Raw genomic sequence first — 17,779 nt, forward strand, 5'->3', positions numbered from 1 at the left:
AACTGACGTTCGCATCTCACCTCATCTCATCGAATCGCATTTCATATACAAAAACATACAAAATTTTCAAACCAACCATATATACATTCATCGGTGTAATATTTCATCATGACGTTACTCTCTCGTCGTTCGTTTTTAAACAACAACAATACCACCACCAATGAGTCTTCGAAAGCCAAGTTTCTTTCATTTATGGGTAAAAAGCATGCTTCCACTTCAAATATACATAATTTGGGGTCCAAAGACCCCCTGCATGACTCATCGAAAGATTTCTCATTCCTAAACCACGGCTCATTCACCACTAATACCAATAGTCTCAATCATAATAGCAACAGCAATAGCACCAATTCAATTAATAATATTCCAGGCACATCCGTCGGTAGTAGTACCGATTCCTTACAATCATTACAATACAATAGCAATATTCATACTAATGCAACCACTAATACCACTACAACTAATACAAATTCCATGGCGGATTTGAAAAAATTCTTTATACCAAGAAATACAAATGCCAAGAATGATCCATGTCATGAACATTCGGCCATCCCTCCATCCCGAGATTCTTCACTTTCATTATCACAATACATGAACATTTATCATGATGATACCATTTTGTTCCAAAAATATGGGAAATTGGGGAAACTCTTGGGTGAAGGTGCAGGTGGTTCAGTGAAAATCATTGAAAGACCAACAGATCATAAATTGTTTGCCGTCAAGAAATTTAAAACAAGAAAACAAAATGAATCTATCAAAGTTTATTCGAAAAAATGTACTTCTGAATACTTGATGGGATCTATTCTTCATCATCAAAATATTATAACCACATTAGATATTTTTGCAGATTCCAAACAATCCAATTATTATTTGGTGATGGAATATTGTCCCATTGATTTTTTCAGTGTGGTGATGTCCGGGAAACTGTCACGTGGTGAGATTAATTGTTATTTTAAACAATTAAATAATGGTGTCATTTATCTACATTCCAAAGGTATAGCTCATAGAGATTTGAAATTGGATAATTGTGTCATGACCGAAAATGGTATTATCAAAATTATCGATTTTGGGTCCTCTTTAGTTTTCAAATATCCAGATTCTAATCATATCAATTTTACTTATGGTATAGTTGGATCGGATCCTTATTTACCACCTGAAGTTCTTGTTTCCAATAAATTAAATCAATATGATCCTAGATTAGTAGATATTTGGTCCATTGGTATCATTTATTGTTGTATGATGTTGAAACGTTTCCCATGGAAAATACCCGATAGGGAGAAAGATAAGAATTTCAATCTATTCTCCATGCAAGATGATTTTAATCATGACTATGTTCAAAGTGCCAAAAACCATGAATTATTGATTCAAATGAGGAAACAAGGTAAATCTGATCAATATATTAAAGAACAACAACAAATCATGTTAAACAACAATAAACCAATTCCAAATCCAAACGCTGTCACTTTGGAGAATGAAAAGCCTTCCACAATCCATGGACCTTATAGATTATTACGTCTATTACCTCATGCTTCAAGACCCATCATCTCCAAGATATTATCCATAGACCCATCAAAAAGAGCAACATTTGATGATATTATCCATGATCAATGGTTCCAAAATATTCAATGTTGTAATGAAGTCAGTAGTAATAGTAATGCCAATACTAATACTAATAATGCTATACAAAATGATAATATCGTGGTAAAGAGAGTTTCTGGTCATCATCATACAATTGTAAAAGATAATGAAAAAAATGGGAAACAAATCATTTATAAAGTCTAATATTTTACATTATTCCACGATTTATTACTAAATTTATAGATAGGAAATTTTTACATAAATAATGATAGACATATACAATACGCATTTAAAAATTTATGATAGACAATTTACATTTACAAATTTACAAATTTACAGATAGTATTTACAAATACAATTCTTGAAAAAATTAATCGTAATATCAACTAAATGTAGATTCATCTTGCATTATCACCTCACATAATCCATACCCTTTTTGTCTTCCCATTCTTTTAATGCCCTTTCCCATTCATCATCATCATTAACATCAATCTCTTTATCATTAACTTTATCTTCTTGTTGTAATTGTTTTAATTGTTCGATTTCTTCTTTATCATATTTTTCTTTGTTATCTAACCATCTATCTTGAATATCTATATCATTCATTATGGAAACATTCTGTCTTGTAGCTTCTGCCCAAACAGTATCACCTCCTATTTCAGATGTACCAAATATGTATCCATTAGCCTTATCTATATTCATTTGCAAATTAATCATACTTTGTTTATTATCAATTGATAAAACTTCAAATGATACTAAATTAAAATCAGAAACTATTTCACTTATTGATGATGTCAATTTAGAGTATTTTTTTAATAATAAATTATTTTTATTTTCCTCTTCGATAAATGGTTGTAAATAATTCAAATCTTGAACCTCTGTATAATAATCTAATTTGAATGGTAATTCAGGATTATATGATTTTAATTTATCAATCTTGGAAAATACATTGATTTGAGGTAAATCCATCATTAGCATGGAACGTAACGTTAATAATAGTATAGAAACATACTGTGAAGGTGATGTGATATAAATAGAATCCACTAAATTGACAACACAAAACCTCATATCTAATTTGGATTCAAGAATCTTAAAAATATGGAATAAAGAAGAATGATGTGTAAAGAGTTCTACTTGACCAGGGCAATCAAAGATTAGGTATGGTATATTGTTTTGATCTGCTAATAAAGCTTTGATTTGTAATACAAATAAATCAAGTGAATTATTGATAGATTCCATCGCATACATTAATCCACCATTAGGACCAAGATCTTTCTCGTTCATAATTTCTTCAAGAGTAATAAAATCTCGAATATCTACAGATACAGGGTACGGTAATCTATCATTTGCTGGATCCATATTAATAATTTGAGTATGTCTACCAATAGCATTGAAAAATTGATAACAACCAAATGCATATGTTGATTTCCCAGAGCCAGGGGGACCTATAATAACTTGACCAAATGGCATAAGTAAATTTTATATACTGGTATTTTGTGGAAGAAAATAAAAAAGAAGTTTCCTTGTTCGTTTTTTTTTGAAAGAAAAAAATTTACAAGCTTTAAACTACTTACTAATCCTCCTTTTAATATTGCTCATCATTTTTCAAAGAATTTATCATTTATCTATAAATTTCAAAAAAATAAAAAAAAAGAAATGCTTTCTAAAGAGTCCGAAAAATCTAAATACAGCTAATGATGATAAAATTTAACTAAAAAATAAGAGCGGTCTAAGGGATAGCAATCAATAATCACTAAAAAAATTTTTTATGTATATATATATGGTAGAAAGAAAATTGAATTACAAAGCAAATTAGGACTTTATTTTTGAAAATATACCTTTAATTTTAAATTATATAACTAGAAAAATGCTCAAGCCACCACCTTCATATACTATAAGTTTTCAATTGACGCGAATATGTCACCAGCAAGTAAAAATTTCCTCATCAATCCTTAATCTTAATGTATCAAGAAGATATTTGTCATCTTCAAGGGATTCAACTACAGATTTTGATTTTACATCAAATATTCAATTAGTTCCTCGTTGGAAAAATATAAAAAGTAAACTAGCACAAACTGCAACTACTGCATTATCCTGTACCAGTGAAGTTTCTCAAAATTCACCAATATATCAGAATTTACCCTTCAAAGCAACACCAAAAGTTAATTCTACTAATTTAAAATCTGCATTAAAAGGAAAAGACTGGTTATCGACATATTTTCAACTAACAAAACCACATTTGACATTTTTAGTAATGTTGAGTAGTATATGTAGTTATGCTCTTTCACCATATACTGCTGATTTAACACAACTTATAGCTTTAACGGTTGGAACAACACTATGTTCGGGTAGCGCAAATGCTATTAATATGGGTAGGGAACCTTCTTTCGATAGGCAGATGACCAGAACGGCAATGCGTCCTGTAGCTCGTGGCGCATTATCATCAAAACAAGCTTTTAAATTTGCTGCAGGTTGTGGAACTATGGGTGGAGCTATACTTTTAGCAGGCGTTAATCCAGTAGTAAGCTTATTAGGTGTTAGCAACATTGCATTATATGGTTGGCTATATACTTCATTAAAGAGAACTTCAATATTAAATACTTGGGTAGGTGGCTTGGTAGGAGCAATCCCACCTTTGATGGGGTGGGCAGCTGCAGCAAATATGCCTGCATTATCTCTTTTAGATCCAGGGTGTTGGTGTCTAGCAGGTTTATTATATGCTTGGCAATTCCCACATTTTAATACTTTGAGCCATGGAATTCGTGAACAATATCGTAAAGCAGGGTATATTATGACAGCTTGGAAAAAACCACTCTTAAATGCAAGAGTTGCTGCCCGTTATTCTCTTCTAATGTTTCCGTTATGTTTTGGTTTAACATGGTATGGGGTTACTGATCAATGGTTCCCATGGGATTCAGGTTTGGTAAATGGCTGGCTAGCATTTTGGTCTTGCCGTTTCTATTGGCAACAAAGAAAAGTTATTCTTGGCAAGTATAAAGGTAAAAACTTAGAAGAAGCTATTATTAAAGTCAATAAATATGCCAAGAAGGGTTTCTGGTGTAGTATAGTTCAACTACCACTGGTACTGATTTTGGCAATCATTCATAAAAAAGGTAGATGGGATGGCGTTTTTGAATAATTCATTTCTATGTATATATACTCTTATTTACTAATATCACACTATTTATATTTTTATTCTATTTATGATAATAATACAAATAATAATAATAATCACGTATTAAATATTCTATAAAAATCAGATATATAATGTTAAAAAAAAGAGAAAAAAAACAATCTGGACATGAAGCAAAAAAAAATAGCTATTCATCAAGAATTTGCAGGTGTTTTACTATTTCACGATGTGGTGTGGATTGCATCTTAATGACTGTTCTAGTATATTACTTAATTACTTAATTACTTTTTGAATGTATCATATAATGCACAATTGTTAACGTTCAAATAAACCATCATCCTCAAAATCATCGTCCTCATAAAATTCTTCTTCACTATCACTCTCGTCGTCGTCATCATCATCATCATCATCATCATAGTCACTATCTTTCTCACCACCTTCTTGGTCATTATCATTTTCACCATTTTCAAAGTATAATTTCTTTAAAGTCTCACCTTTGATAGCAGTCTTGTCATTAACTATAAATTGACCTTCAACATAACAATTAGTTAACTTTGTCTTTTTACCAATTTTAGCATTTGGACCAATAATTACATTTTCTAATATAACTTCATCTTCGATTGTAGTATTATTGAATATGATAGAGCCAGTAATACGGCAACGGTTACCAATAGATGATTTAGTATTTATAGCACTCATTTTAATATTAGATTTTTCCATAATTTTACATGAGTCGTCGACCAAAGAATCAATACCAATGACAGCACCCGATGAGTTTGTATTAGAGCTAAATGTTTTGTTACGACTTTTTAATTTTAATATATATCTGTTAGCTTCCATATAAGAATTCAAATTATTGGATCTAATGAATGTTGTAATGTTTTCAGGAATAATGAACATACTGATTGTTTCTCTTGGTTTTGAATGTTTCCAAGACCTTCTAGCTAAATCTCTGAAAATTTTAGATAAAGATTTATTAAAGTTGATTGGATCATTGATTAATTGGTTACTTGTATTAAAATACCGTGTCTTTATCATAGTGTAATCTGTTTCTTCTTTATTATCATTATCATCATCATCATCATCAATGCTAGATAATTCATTTGGTTTATGTTTATTATTGCTCTTCTTAACAGCTAATTGTTGGTTTTTTCTCATCAGTTTACATAATTCGAAAGAACAGAAGTAAATGAAAGAATTCAATAATTTTGTTGAAACAATACAATTTGGATAATTCCATAACAAATGAGTTCTGATCTGTAAATATTTATCTCTTGTTACTCCCTCTTTAGAATAACAATCTAGTAATACAGGCTGCTTATCAGAATTTTCATTTTCACTGTAAATGGTAAAAAACTCTTTATTTGTTTTTTGCTTCTTATCAATATGCTCCTTTGATTTAGTATAATAAATAGATAACGCAAGATTATTTTCATCTCTATTACGATATTGGTCAATTAAAACTTGAGGTGGAATATCGGTGATAAAATCACATGGTAAGATTACAAAATCACCGTTAATTTTGTCGATAATTTCATTAGACAAACTTTCACCAGTTGTGGAAGCCTTTGAAATGATAAAATTGATCGGAGCTGGTGTGCGTAAGTGGTGTGTGTGATTGGATTGACTAACAACCTTACTAATAACATCAAATTCTTGTTCTCTCAATTTCAAGAATTTTTTCTTTAGATAAGATTGAATAATATCAATTTCATCAGCTGTTGCTACAATGTTAATTTCTTTAAAATCAGCTTGATCACACCAATCTAACACATATTCAATCATAGCTCTATTACCAACTGGTAATAATGCCTTTGGATATGTAACGGTTCCATCATTTCCTAGCTTATTAGTACTCTCAATGTCATTGCTTTCAATAGAACTATTCGTGTTAGTTGTAAATGGAGATAGATTTCTCCCTCTACCACAGAATATGAAAGCTTGGATCCTCATTGAAACTTGTAAAGTTTTTAACAATGCTTTTCTATTGAAGGGTAAATTTCAATTTCGAAACTTTTATTAAAAGACTAGTATGAATTTCATTCTTTTTCTCTTAGTAGTATTCGATGAGTGAACTAATTTGTTAATTTTCAAATGTCAAATTTGAAAAAAAAATATTAGGCCTTCCGTTACCCGGATCTTCAATCTTTCCGAATCTTCAAAATTACAATATCAAGAATTGTAAAATCTGAAATTAAGGCTTTTGCCACCCATAGTAATAAGGTTAAAACATTTGGTTTACACGAGAAAACAATTATTTTTCTGTTTTAGAGACACTACCGTCTAACTTATTGAGTTAAATTGGCATAGACATAGTTAATTCTAATCAGACAATTCGTTAAGGACGGAAATCTTACGCCAGAAGAAAAATCATTAAATAATCAAGATATGAGTGAAGAACATGACCCTTTAATGGCAGCCTTGGAACAAGACGGTAATACAAACGACAGCAATAATAATAATAACTCAAATGAGGGAGGAAATAATAATCCACAAGCTGATATATCTCAATCCCAGGATGAAACTAATAATGAAATACCTCAAGTAGAAGAACCACAACCTCCAATCGATCCAGAGAAAGAGGCTTACAATAAGGCTCTATCTGGTTTTAAGAATAAATTATTAGAACATAGAAGATATGATGATCAATTAAAACAACGTCGTCAGCATATACGAGATTTAGAAAAGCAATATGAGAAAACTGAAGACGATATTAAAGCTTTACAAAGTATTGGCCAATTAATTGGTGAAGTTATGAAAGAATTGTCTGAAGAAAAATATATCGTTAAAGCCTCTTCGGGGCCACGTTATATTGTTGGTGTTAGAAATTCTGTTGATCGTTCACGTTTAAAGAAGGGTGTTAGAGTCACTCTGGATATCACTACTTTAACAATTATGAGAATATTACCCCGTGAAACTGATCCATTGGTTTATAATATGACTGCATTTGAGCAAGGAGAAATTTCATTTGATGGTATTGGTGGTTTAACTGAACAAATTAGGGAATTAAGAGAAGTAATTGAATTACCATTGAAGAACCCAGAAATTTTTGAAAGGGTTGGTATCAAGCCCCCAAAGGGTGTGTTATTATATGGTCCTCCAGGTACTGGTAAAACTTTATTGGCAAAAGCTGTTGCAGCTACTATTGGTGCTAATTTCATTTTCTCGCCAGCTTCTGGTATCGTGGATAAATATATTGGTGAATCTGCCAGAATTATTAGAGAAATGTTTGCTTACGCAAAAGAGCATGAACCATGTATTATATTTATGGACGAAATCGATGCTATTGGTGGTAGAAGATTTAGTGAAGGTACATCTGCTGATCGTGAAATTCAACGTACTTTAATGGAATTGTTATCACAAATGGATGGCTTTGACAATTTAGGGCAAACTAAGATTATTATGGCAACAAACAGACCAGATACTTTGGATCCAGCCTTATTAAGACCTGGTAGATTAGATAGAAAAATTGAAATTCCATTACCAAATGAAGCTGGTAGATTAGATATTTTCAAGATTCACACATCAAAAGTCAAAAAAGTTGGTGAATTTGATTTTGAAGCGGCTGTGAAGATGAGTGATGGTTTTAATGGTGCTGATATTAGAAACTGTGTAACAGAAGCTGGGTTTTTCGCTATCAGGGATGATCGTGATCACATTATACCTGAAGATTTAATGAAAGCAGTAAGAAAAGTTTCGGAAGTAAAGAAACTAGAAGGTTCTCTGGAATACAAGAAATTATAATCACTATATCACTGAGCATTGTAAGTATACCATTTTTATAGGCATTCATTTTTTTTCATATTTCTATATATTATTATTTTATCTACTAAAAATAATTCTATTAATGTACATATTAAAATGAAAAATTCTTTTGTAACTATTTACGATGAATTTTGAGAAGAGGGTGTATTTTGTGAATGGCAAGGCCATTTAATTGCCAAATCAATTTGATTTCGTGGATAGAACCAATCTAAAAATATACACAACATATATTCAACAACTGCACATAATGTATATAACCTTCTAGACCATTGTTTATCTCGATAATAATAACGTTTTAGCATATATATCCAGTTTTTATCATTAATATTAGATTTCTTAAATATTTCATCATATACAGTAACCGTTCTTTCTGCGACATCTAACCAATTATAAAATTGTGCAACATCACTATGAAATGTTGTGGTGTCGATTTCTCCAGATCTTAAACTCTCGATTGCCTTGTTTGTAGCATTAAACAGACTAGATACTGATGTTTCATGAGCAAATACAGTCATATGACTCGGGAGAACCTCTGGTATACCACCAACTGTTGTAGTTACAATTAATAAGCCACATGATGCAGCTTCCACCAATACAGTGCCGAATGCTTCTGTTAAACTTGCATGTAAATAAATATCACCCTTACACATAACATCTCTAACATTTTCATGTGGTACAGAACCTAATAACTCTACTCTTTTCTGTAATCTAAAAATTTCAATCATTTGCTGAAAATTTACAAATCTTGGACCATCTCCAGCAACAATGAATTTAATTTCTGGATGAGCATTGCATATTTTTGGAATCAATTTTGTTAAAAGATCGGCCCCTTTATTTGGGAATAACCTACCAATAACTACAATAGTTATACTCTTCGAATAATCTTTTTTTTCAGACATTTCTCTTGGTTTAAAATCTTGACTTATTACAGCATTCGGTATAACAGAGACCTTTTCAGGTTCTAAATTTGTTCGTATAATCATATTTTCCTTACATGTATTTGAAACGCAAATAACTCGATCAATATTTGTCAATGTAAAAGTTAATAATTTATTAACTAAAATTGATCCTAATGATCTAAACCCATATAGGGAGTGATCAGTAAACACAGTTCTTAATCCCATTGTGTTGGCATGTACAATGGATTCATGTGCTAAAGTAGAAACGCTGCCATGAGAATGTACAATTTGAATTTGTTCCCTAATTAAAATATTTCTAATGATGGGGAAACTTGAGAATATTGTAGGAAAAGTAGTTGATCTTACAAGAACTAAAAAGGGTACATGGTAAACTTTCAATCCATTAGTTAAATATCTAATACCAATTCGATCTTGGTATGCGTGAGTTATTATGATGACTGAATGGCCCAGTTGCATTAACTTTTGAGCTACATGATAAATATGAAATTCTACCCCACCAAGTTGAGGGTAGAAGAAATCACATATCATAGCAATATTGTAAGGCATCTCATTATGATTATTTTCCAGTTTGAGAAATAAGATTTATACCTTCGTATTCTGAAGTTTTCAATGTGAAGTTTTTAAATCCGAAAATAAGAAACTAGACGGTAAAAAAAGATCAAGTTCAATCGGAACATCATTATTTGCTGCAAAGATACGAAGGTATTAGCTTGTAACTCTCCCTTAAATATATTGAATTTATAGTCCTTTTTGTACTAGTTAAGTGAAAAAAAGGGTGTAAAAGAAATTTCTAGTCCTAGTAGTAATATATTACCTTTTATGTAAATATTTACACAATGGGACCTATAAAGAACGGGGTAGATGACGAATCACTGAATGAAAACAACGTTGGATCATTCGATGATCAATATATTGAAACTGAAAACAGTAGCTTCTCAGCTAATGCCAATGAACCTTTATTATCTGATACAAATATAGTCTCTAATGAAACACAGCTTCCCAATGAACCTCCATCTTATGATGACTTGGAAAATAGTGGCTTAAATGAATTTCCAATGATTGATAACCCTCCTGAAGCTTATATTAATAGAGATGGAATTAGAGAAGATACAGCAACTACTTATGAAGAAATGCGATGTATGATGGAAGATATAATGAATGATATTGAACACAATTTTATCAGCATGTTACGTAATTTGAGACGTAACGTTATGGAACCATTTCTTGCAAATGTTTGGGTACCATTTTTAACAATCCGAGAAATCATCAATAATAAGATTGATTTTCAGCTTAATCGAATTGGAGATCCTACGATCTTACGTCGATTTTTTTATATTATTTTGATGTCTATTCTAACATATTTTATTATAACAAGTGGATTTCTACCTAATGAGCATGGTAAAGGTAATAGAGGGATGTTTTCAGATCAACCGGTTCTGGTAGAATATGCCAAACGATCTATTGATTTTGCTAAACTAGAAAGAGATTTAGAATATTTGAGTAGTATGCCTCATATGTCTGGTACAAAGGGAGATGGGGCTATACGAAATTATATAAAGGAATCTTTTGATAATAACGGGCTAAAAATTGTTAATGAAGATGAGTACACGGTATATACTAACTACCCGGGACAAGTATCAATGCAAGTGAGCTTTGAAGATGATGATGAAATTGTAAAATTTAATTTGACACAGGAAAATTTCAATCCTTTATCCATTAATGGTGAATTGATACATAAACCAATTATTTATGTTGGTTACGGTTCTAGAGATACCTATAAAGAATTGGTCAAATCTAATGTAATAACTGCGGATGATATTTCTAACGGGTATATGGTTCTTATGAAGTACGGTAAATTGCTTAGCGAACAAATCCTTATGGCTCAAGAGTATGGAGTTGTTGGTATAATATTTATGACATCCAAATTTAAGGAGAACAGGGATCTAATTCAACAAGAATCTGTTGGAATACCACAATATTGGGTTGGAGACTCGCTGTCACCGGGATGGTATGGTACTGTTATCAAGGGTTTAGATATCAAAGAATCGAAAACATTACCACAACTTTTAACTGTCCCTGTTTCTTACTCTCAAGGGATCTCAATTTTACAAAGCTTAAATACAAAAGTGAAGTCAGACGACGGATCTCATGGCATAAAACTTCCTGAAGACAAAGATGAAGAAGATGAACTATTTCTTTATAGTGGAAAGTTGAATAGAACTTACATTGATTTAAATGTAAATACAACAATACGAGAGTCTCATTCCATATATAACGTTCTGGGTAAGATTGAAGGTAAAGAACAAAATGACAAAGCAATTATCATATGTGCATCACGTAACTCCATTAATCACGGCAGTTCTTATCCAAATTTTGGAACTACTATTCTACTTTCACTGGTTCAATTATTTGAACAGATGAGATACAAATACCATTGGAAACCCTTGCGTAATATCTATTTCATTTCATTTGGTGGCAGTGAGTATAACTCTGCTGGGGCCACAGAATTTTTTGAAGAAAAGCTAGCCCCATTAAAGGACGAAATTTATTCTGTGATCGACATTTCCCAGTTGGGACTTTTGAGTTATTCCAATAGAGGTCATAGAAATAGCAACAATGATCTACATATAGAAACTCATCCGTTACTATTCAGACTATTCCAGGGCAAACAAACAAATGCAATGGAGAAAGCCAAACGTAATGAACATGGAAAGAATTCTGAAGTAGATGGTGAATCATATTTCCATGTGCAAAGTGAGCTACATGATATTTATGTTACTGGTGTGACAAGTTATGGTGATTGGACTCCCTTTTTAGCAAATGGGATTCCTGTGACCATCTTTTCACATCCTCAGATCAAGGCTAAAGATGTTCCAGTGGATACATCATTGGATACTTTTGAGCAATTGCAAGCAATATTACAAGAAAAGGAATCACGAGAAATTGTCAAGGATCTTGTGGTGTATATCTTAGAAACTACATTGAAGCTGATTGACGAGCCAATTATCCCCTTTGATCTTGTTGAATATTTCAGTTATTTGAAAATAAAGTTCAAACGTTTATCGAAACAGATTAAGAAATTAGAAAAAAGTGAAACTAATCGTAAGGATTTAATTCGATTTGATTCAGTACGTGAGAAATTAAAGAAATGGAAATTGATTCAAGAAGAATGGTGTAGATGGATTGATAAATGGTATGATGTTGTAATGGAACATGATAATGGGATAGAGCCTTCTTTGTTAAGTGTTCATCGCTGGGCGTGGAATAGAAAGATGAGTATGATAGGTAAAAGACAAATTAGCCCCGTAGGTCTTACTAAGGGGAGATCATTTTACAAGAACATTGTGGTAGGTGGAGAACTATATGCAATGAATGAGGCTATGGAAAGTGCTGGTGGTAATGAGAAAAAATTCCAAGAAGCTCTTGAAGATTCTTGGTTATTCCCGGGAGTACGAGACGCCATAAGTGGAGAACCCGATTGGGTATTAGCACAAGAACAAATAGACATTATTTCAGATGCTCTAGAATTATCTGCAGCTTTATTTGCTGAAGAAATCAACTACAGAACTGGGTAGACAGGTATTGAGTGTGGAGCTCCGCGGAACATGTTTCGTGATGATCTCTATCTATTTTTCCCTTTAAATATAACTTTCGAGTGTCATTACCACAATTATGAAATTATCCTGATCCAAGTTTAATTCAGAATTAAGAGACATCTTCTATTTGATGCAAAATCTATTGTGTTTGAGAAACTGGCTTGTTGAGATTATCATACAAGAGAATAGTTGTAAAGACAATAAGAGAGACTTCAAACTAAAAGAGATAGGAGACATAATCAGATTCCTCTGTGTGTTAATTTATTATTTAGTTGATAGATATAATAGACAATATATTCTGAGCCGAATACGGTTTTATTTCATATATAGCATTTCTATACTATAACTCCATATAGCTTAAAAAGTCTCTTCTCAGATCTTTACCCAGATTAGCATTCCCCGATATCCAGATTTGTCACAGTTTCCTGTTTTGAGTATGTGGTGTAGCCTTCATTTGATATGCTCCGTGGTTTTCTCAGAGATCAGTACCTGGTCGAAAATAGCTTAAAAATAATGAAATATGCGAGAAAACGCGCACACGATAATGGTGTCCAGAAAAAGTAAAATATACTACGAGGGAATGTTTAATCATTAATAAATTTTCTACCTCTATTATTTACGTGTTTGTGACGTATAACTATAGGCAATATAGCATGCGACGTAATTATTTAATTACTGTATAAGTTCATGGTATTTTCTATATATGATTACTACACTATCTTACATTGAATAACAGTATATTTTTCAAATTATCCATCGATTTCATATGAAACTTGTTGATTTTGTTCAGCCGATTTCTCTTCTGGTGTTTCCCCGTAATAATTGATAAGTGCATCCCCCCACATCGCACAGATCCCCTTCATGTATCCATTTTCTTTAATATAAACGACTCGGCATTTACTTTCATTACCATACACATTTCGTGTTGCTTGAGATATCTGTTCTAGACTACTATTTTTCGGTAGGAAAATTATAATATTATCACTGCATTCTTTAAGAGTTTGTAATAATTGTGTCAAGCCTACAGGTATTAAGTTCTTCTCTAAATCATATTTGGATGATTTTAAATATTCAGGTCCACCCCATGGCGGCGATGCAAAAATAATATCAAGCTTGATCTTGGATTGGTCTCTCTTATAATGAAATTGTTCACGAACTTTATCTTTCATCCAATCACCTAATATTAGAAAAGTATTATTTTCTACATTATAAGTCTGACTATTTTTATATGTACAATAAAGATGTTTAATCGAATTATCAATACCGTAGACTTTATCAAATATCTTGGCAAGTTGGATTGTATTACCACCTCCTCCACAAAATACATCCAATGCATTTTTACCGTCAGGTATGCATGTCTTAATGAATTTAGCGATAAAAATAGCAAACTTCTCGGGTGATACACTATACCACAGCTCTTCGGTTAAATAAATGGGTTGATCAACCATTTTTGTGAATAAGGTGTATCTATTCTGCCAATATTTTCGTAATTTATTTGAGTTCTCTTTGGTGATCCCAGTGTTTTTCATCTGATTAGGATGAACACGATATTTATCTTTTTTAAAATACTTTATCAGCTTACAATAATAATTTTGATGGTTTTTGGCATTTACATTTAAAAAATTCTTCAATTGTTTAGAATATTCAGCTCCATCCGTTTTACTTATTTTCTTTAATTTCTTCTTTAATGCTTTCTGTTTTTCTAGTTTCTTAGTCTTCTTACTAAGACGTGCAGTTTTTAAACTACTACTTCGACCCATGATTTCCTGTTATCTTAAAAATATATATCTGAGTATTTATTAACAAGAAAGTTTTTCCAATTATACATATATATATATATATTTCAACAAAATAATATTATATAAATGATTATTTCCCACCCACATATATTTTTCTTATAATTCCGTTTCTAAGCATTTTGCAATTTTTCAAAATAATATCCGAATTAGTAAAAAATTCCTACACCTTTTAACTTTTTTGCCTTATTATAATATCTCTGGTAGCTGGGTTTGAAACAAAAACGTAATATGCCAAATATATTTATTAATATATATATATATATATATATATATATATGCATATGTTGAGCGTAAAATATTATTATTTACTAAGTGATACTTTTATACAATTTACATTTCTCGGAACTATAAATAGAGAACGTTTTCATATATTTCTGTAGTTTTATAAATGTTATTTAGCTATGGAATAATACGTATAAAAACAAGTATAACATAAAGTATCAATAATATATATATATAACATCAATTGGAATTGATACTTTTTTTCATCTTAACATCTATATAAATGTACAAATTTATTAAAAATATTTTTTGTAATGTAAAAATCTTACTCAAAAGATTAAAAAATGAAAAAAATTATAAAATTTACTTCTAATATATTATATCACTCTCCTTTATTACAAAACCCACTTTGTTATTATTATTCAACCACGTTTCAGTTTAATAAATTCCCATTGAACTATTCATGTCACATGACCTTTCCTGATTAGGAAATAACCAATATAGATTATCCAACAATTTCTATTTCTTTTTTTTCTTTTTTCTGTATTTTTAGCTTTCTGCGTTCAATATTCTGGCCGAGAATTTATCGCACATCACATATTAAGGATTTATTAAGCAAAAATTGGAGTGCGGAGTTTAAGAAAACCATTGTGTAGACTTCACACTTATTGGAAATCCGTTAATACGTGTTCTAATAATTAGGGGCACTATATAAAAAGCTATATTTTAATAACATAAGGAAGCAAATCAAGATTTCTAGCATCATTGGTTATTTACTTTTTACCTAGCGTAAAAAGCTTATGCATATTTGATAAGCAAACTTTTGTCTACCACACATATCACCAAATACATCCACAATATGATTCTTCGTACCAAAGATGAAGAAAGTTGCCAATTATTAGGACCAGTTTCTATCTCAATACAATTGGGGATGGGTGCTATTGCATTTAGTGGATTGATAATTAAAAGAAAATATGAACATCCAAGAAGAAAACTGATTGTTTGGATTTATGATATTAGTAAGCAAATTATAGGTGCTTTAATTATACATTTTGTTAATTTATTCATTAGTCTAATTAAAAGAAGAAGAATGGATATGTATCTGGTTTTTAGTAATATTTTATTTTACGATAATACACATAACAAATTAACAGGTGGTGGAAGCAATAATGACAACGATAATGATGATGACGACGATCAATGTGACTGGTATTTTTTAAATTTACTACTAGATACAACCATAGGGATTCCTATTCTTTGGTTTTTATTAAATTGTATTCATTATATATTCCAATACTTAAACATTAAAAATATTGAAAGTGGGAATTATTTCCCTTCGTTGGAAGACTATGATACTAATTTAATTATGCACCATACTATTGCAGGTAACAATATCGGAATGCTGGGCGACGATAATTGTATTATAACTGCCAGCACAAATAATATTCTACATTCAAGACGTCCAATGTTTAAGGCATTCTTAATTCAATTATCCATTTACTCTAGTGGGTTACTACTAATGAAATCAGTTGTATTTTTAATATTAAATTATTTCGAAGAGTTTAGTTATTGGTTTGCTAATTTAATGCTAGGCTGGTCTGATAGTTGGCCAAATTTCCAGGTTTTTTTAGTAATGTTTATTTGCCCCATTGTTTTAAATTGTTTTCAAATTTTATGTATCGATAGTATTATTAAACTACCCACTGATCATTTGAATTTTGATAGTATTGATACATTTGAAGCTAATTCGTTCCCCAATGATGTGACTGATTGCGAAAATTTGATCACAACCACCACCAATAATCCTCAAAACATTAACAATCTATCTAATGATTATGATGTTACTTCAGAAAATCATAATCACTCAGACGAATCTCCAGCTACTCAATATTCCATTGATAAGATGGAAGAAACATTATCATCACAATACGGAAGTATAGAGTAGACCCAGTTAATACATAGACGAAACTACTCAACATGTTAATGGTGTATATTTCCATCATTACCAACAATTTTAGCATCGATCTACATAAACAATCCTTTAACTTTGTTTATAAAAGATCTTATATTATCATAGAAACACCTTTCACTTCCCCCTCCCAAAAATATCATAACAAAAACACACTTTAATTTTTTATAAATATTATTTATTCTGATAAATTACATTAGCATAATAAAAGCTCTATCATATTGTTTTACTTCAAGAAACCTGTAATCAAATAATATTATAATAGTTTACTCCATCCCTTTTGTTTCATAGTTTTATTATTGAATTTTTTAGTTAGTTATCCTACAATTTTGTTTTATATTTCCCTATTCTCAAACTCTGAATTAATAATAATAGTTTTCAGCCAGCTTCTTTTGTTTTCAGTTGGTTTATATTATTAGCTCTTGAAATATATAAACTTACTCTTCACTATTGAACTAAAACGAACAATGTACGGAGTTCATAAAATTTCCATATTCAATCTTCTAATTTAAGTATAATAAAGTGTCATATTTCTTATTCTATCTTTTTTTTTTTTACTTTTTAAGGTTTCGGGCGTGTAAATTGTTGCATCAAATTCGTGATTTTTCTTTAAAATTACGTGGTTCTGAATCTCACAGGCACCCCTTTACCTATTTTGAAAACGTAATTTCGAGTTTTCGCGTCATTTAAACGCGAAAACTCGAAACCAAATGTCCAAATGGTTTAGATCAACTATCTACAAATTGTAATTAACTCTGTATAGTAATTTCCATATGATGTTTTTTAACTAAAAAATGGCG

General features: G+C 30.9%; 9 protein-coding genes across 9 annotated transcripts; 5 read left to right on the forward strand and 4 right to left on the reverse strand.

Annotated features, from left to right (window-relative positions):
- Positions 1-108: 108 nt before the first annotated feature.
- Positions 109-1,779, forward strand: TBLA0D01200 (uncharacterized protein; the record flags this gene model as incomplete). The annotated part of the gene is made up of 1 exon (XM_004180099.1): positions 109-1,779. One exon carries the CDS (start codon positions 109-111, stop codon positions 1,777-1,779), a length of 1,671 nt encoding a protein of 556 aa, XP_004180147.1.
- A 207-nt stretch (positions 1,780-1,986) lies between these two features.
- Positions 1,987-3,045, reverse strand: GPN2 (GTPase GPN2; the record flags this gene model as incomplete). The annotated part of the gene is made up of 1 exon (XM_004180100.1): positions 1,987-3,045. The coding sequence occupies one exon, from the start codon at positions 3,043-3,045 to the stop codon at positions 1,987-1,989; it is 1,059 nt and encodes a 352-aa protein (XP_004180148.1).
- Positions 3,046-3,442: 397 nt separating this feature from the next.
- Positions 3,443-4,714, forward strand: COX10 (protoheme IX farnesyltransferase; the record flags this gene model as incomplete). Its single annotated transcript, XM_004180101.1, has 1 exon — positions 3,443-4,714. One exon carries the CDS (start codon positions 3,443-3,445, stop codon positions 4,712-4,714), a length of 1,272 nt encoding a protein of 423 aa, XP_004180149.1.
- Positions 4,715-5,023: 309 nt separating this feature from the next.
- Positions 5,024-6,661, reverse strand: GCD1 (translation initiation factor eIF2B subunit gamma; the record flags this gene model as incomplete). Its single annotated transcript, XM_004180102.1, has 1 exon — positions 5,024-6,661. The coding sequence occupies one exon, from the start codon at positions 6,659-6,661 to the stop codon at positions 5,024-5,026; it is 1,638 nt and encodes a 545-aa protein (XP_004180150.1).
- A 459-nt stretch (positions 6,662-7,120) lies between these two features.
- On the forward strand, positions 7,121-8,452 carry RPT4 (proteasome regulatory particle base subunit RPT4; the record flags this gene model as incomplete). Its single annotated transcript, XM_004180103.1, has 1 exon — positions 7,121-8,452. The coding sequence occupies one exon, from the start codon at positions 7,121-7,123 to the stop codon at positions 8,450-8,452; it is 1,332 nt and encodes a 443-aa protein (XP_004180151.1).
- A 140-nt stretch (positions 8,453-8,592) lies between these two features.
- SPT14 (phosphatidylinositol N-acetylglucosaminyltransferase SPT14) lies at positions 8,593-9,939 on the reverse strand (the record flags this gene model as incomplete). Its single annotated transcript, XM_004180104.1, has 1 exon — positions 8,593-9,939. One exon carries the CDS (start codon positions 9,937-9,939, stop codon positions 8,593-8,595), a length of 1,347 nt encoding a protein of 448 aa, XP_004180152.1.
- Positions 9,940-10,229: 290 nt separating this feature from the next.
- Positions 10,230-12,968, forward strand: TBLA0D01260 (uncharacterized protein; the record flags this gene model as incomplete). Its single annotated transcript, XM_004180105.1, has 1 exon — positions 10,230-12,968. One exon carries the CDS (start codon positions 10,230-10,232, stop codon positions 12,966-12,968), a length of 2,739 nt encoding a protein of 912 aa, XP_004180153.1.
- A 770-nt stretch (positions 12,969-13,738) lies between these two features.
- Positions 13,739-14,749, reverse strand: TGS1 (RNA methyltransferase; the record flags this gene model as incomplete). The annotated part of the gene is made up of 1 exon (XM_004180106.1): positions 13,739-14,749. The coding sequence occupies one exon, from the start codon at positions 14,747-14,749 to the stop codon at positions 13,739-13,741; it is 1,011 nt and encodes a 336-aa protein (XP_004180154.1).
- A 1,120-nt stretch (positions 14,750-15,869) lies between these two features.
- On the forward strand, positions 15,870-16,955 carry TBLA0D01280 (uncharacterized protein; the record flags this gene model as incomplete). The annotated part of the gene is made up of 1 exon (XM_004180107.1): positions 15,870-16,955. One exon carries the CDS (start codon positions 15,870-15,872, stop codon positions 16,953-16,955), a length of 1,086 nt encoding a protein of 361 aa, XP_004180155.1.
- Positions 16,956-17,779: the final 824 nt, after the last annotated feature.

This window comes from Henningerozyma blattae, chromosome 4, assembly GCF_000315915.1.
Source record: "Henningerozyma blattae CBS 6284 chromosome 4, complete genome".
NCBI classification, from domain to species: domain Eukaryota; kingdom Fungi; phylum Ascomycota; class Saccharomycetes; order Saccharomycetales; family Saccharomycetaceae; genus Henningerozyma; species Henningerozyma blattae.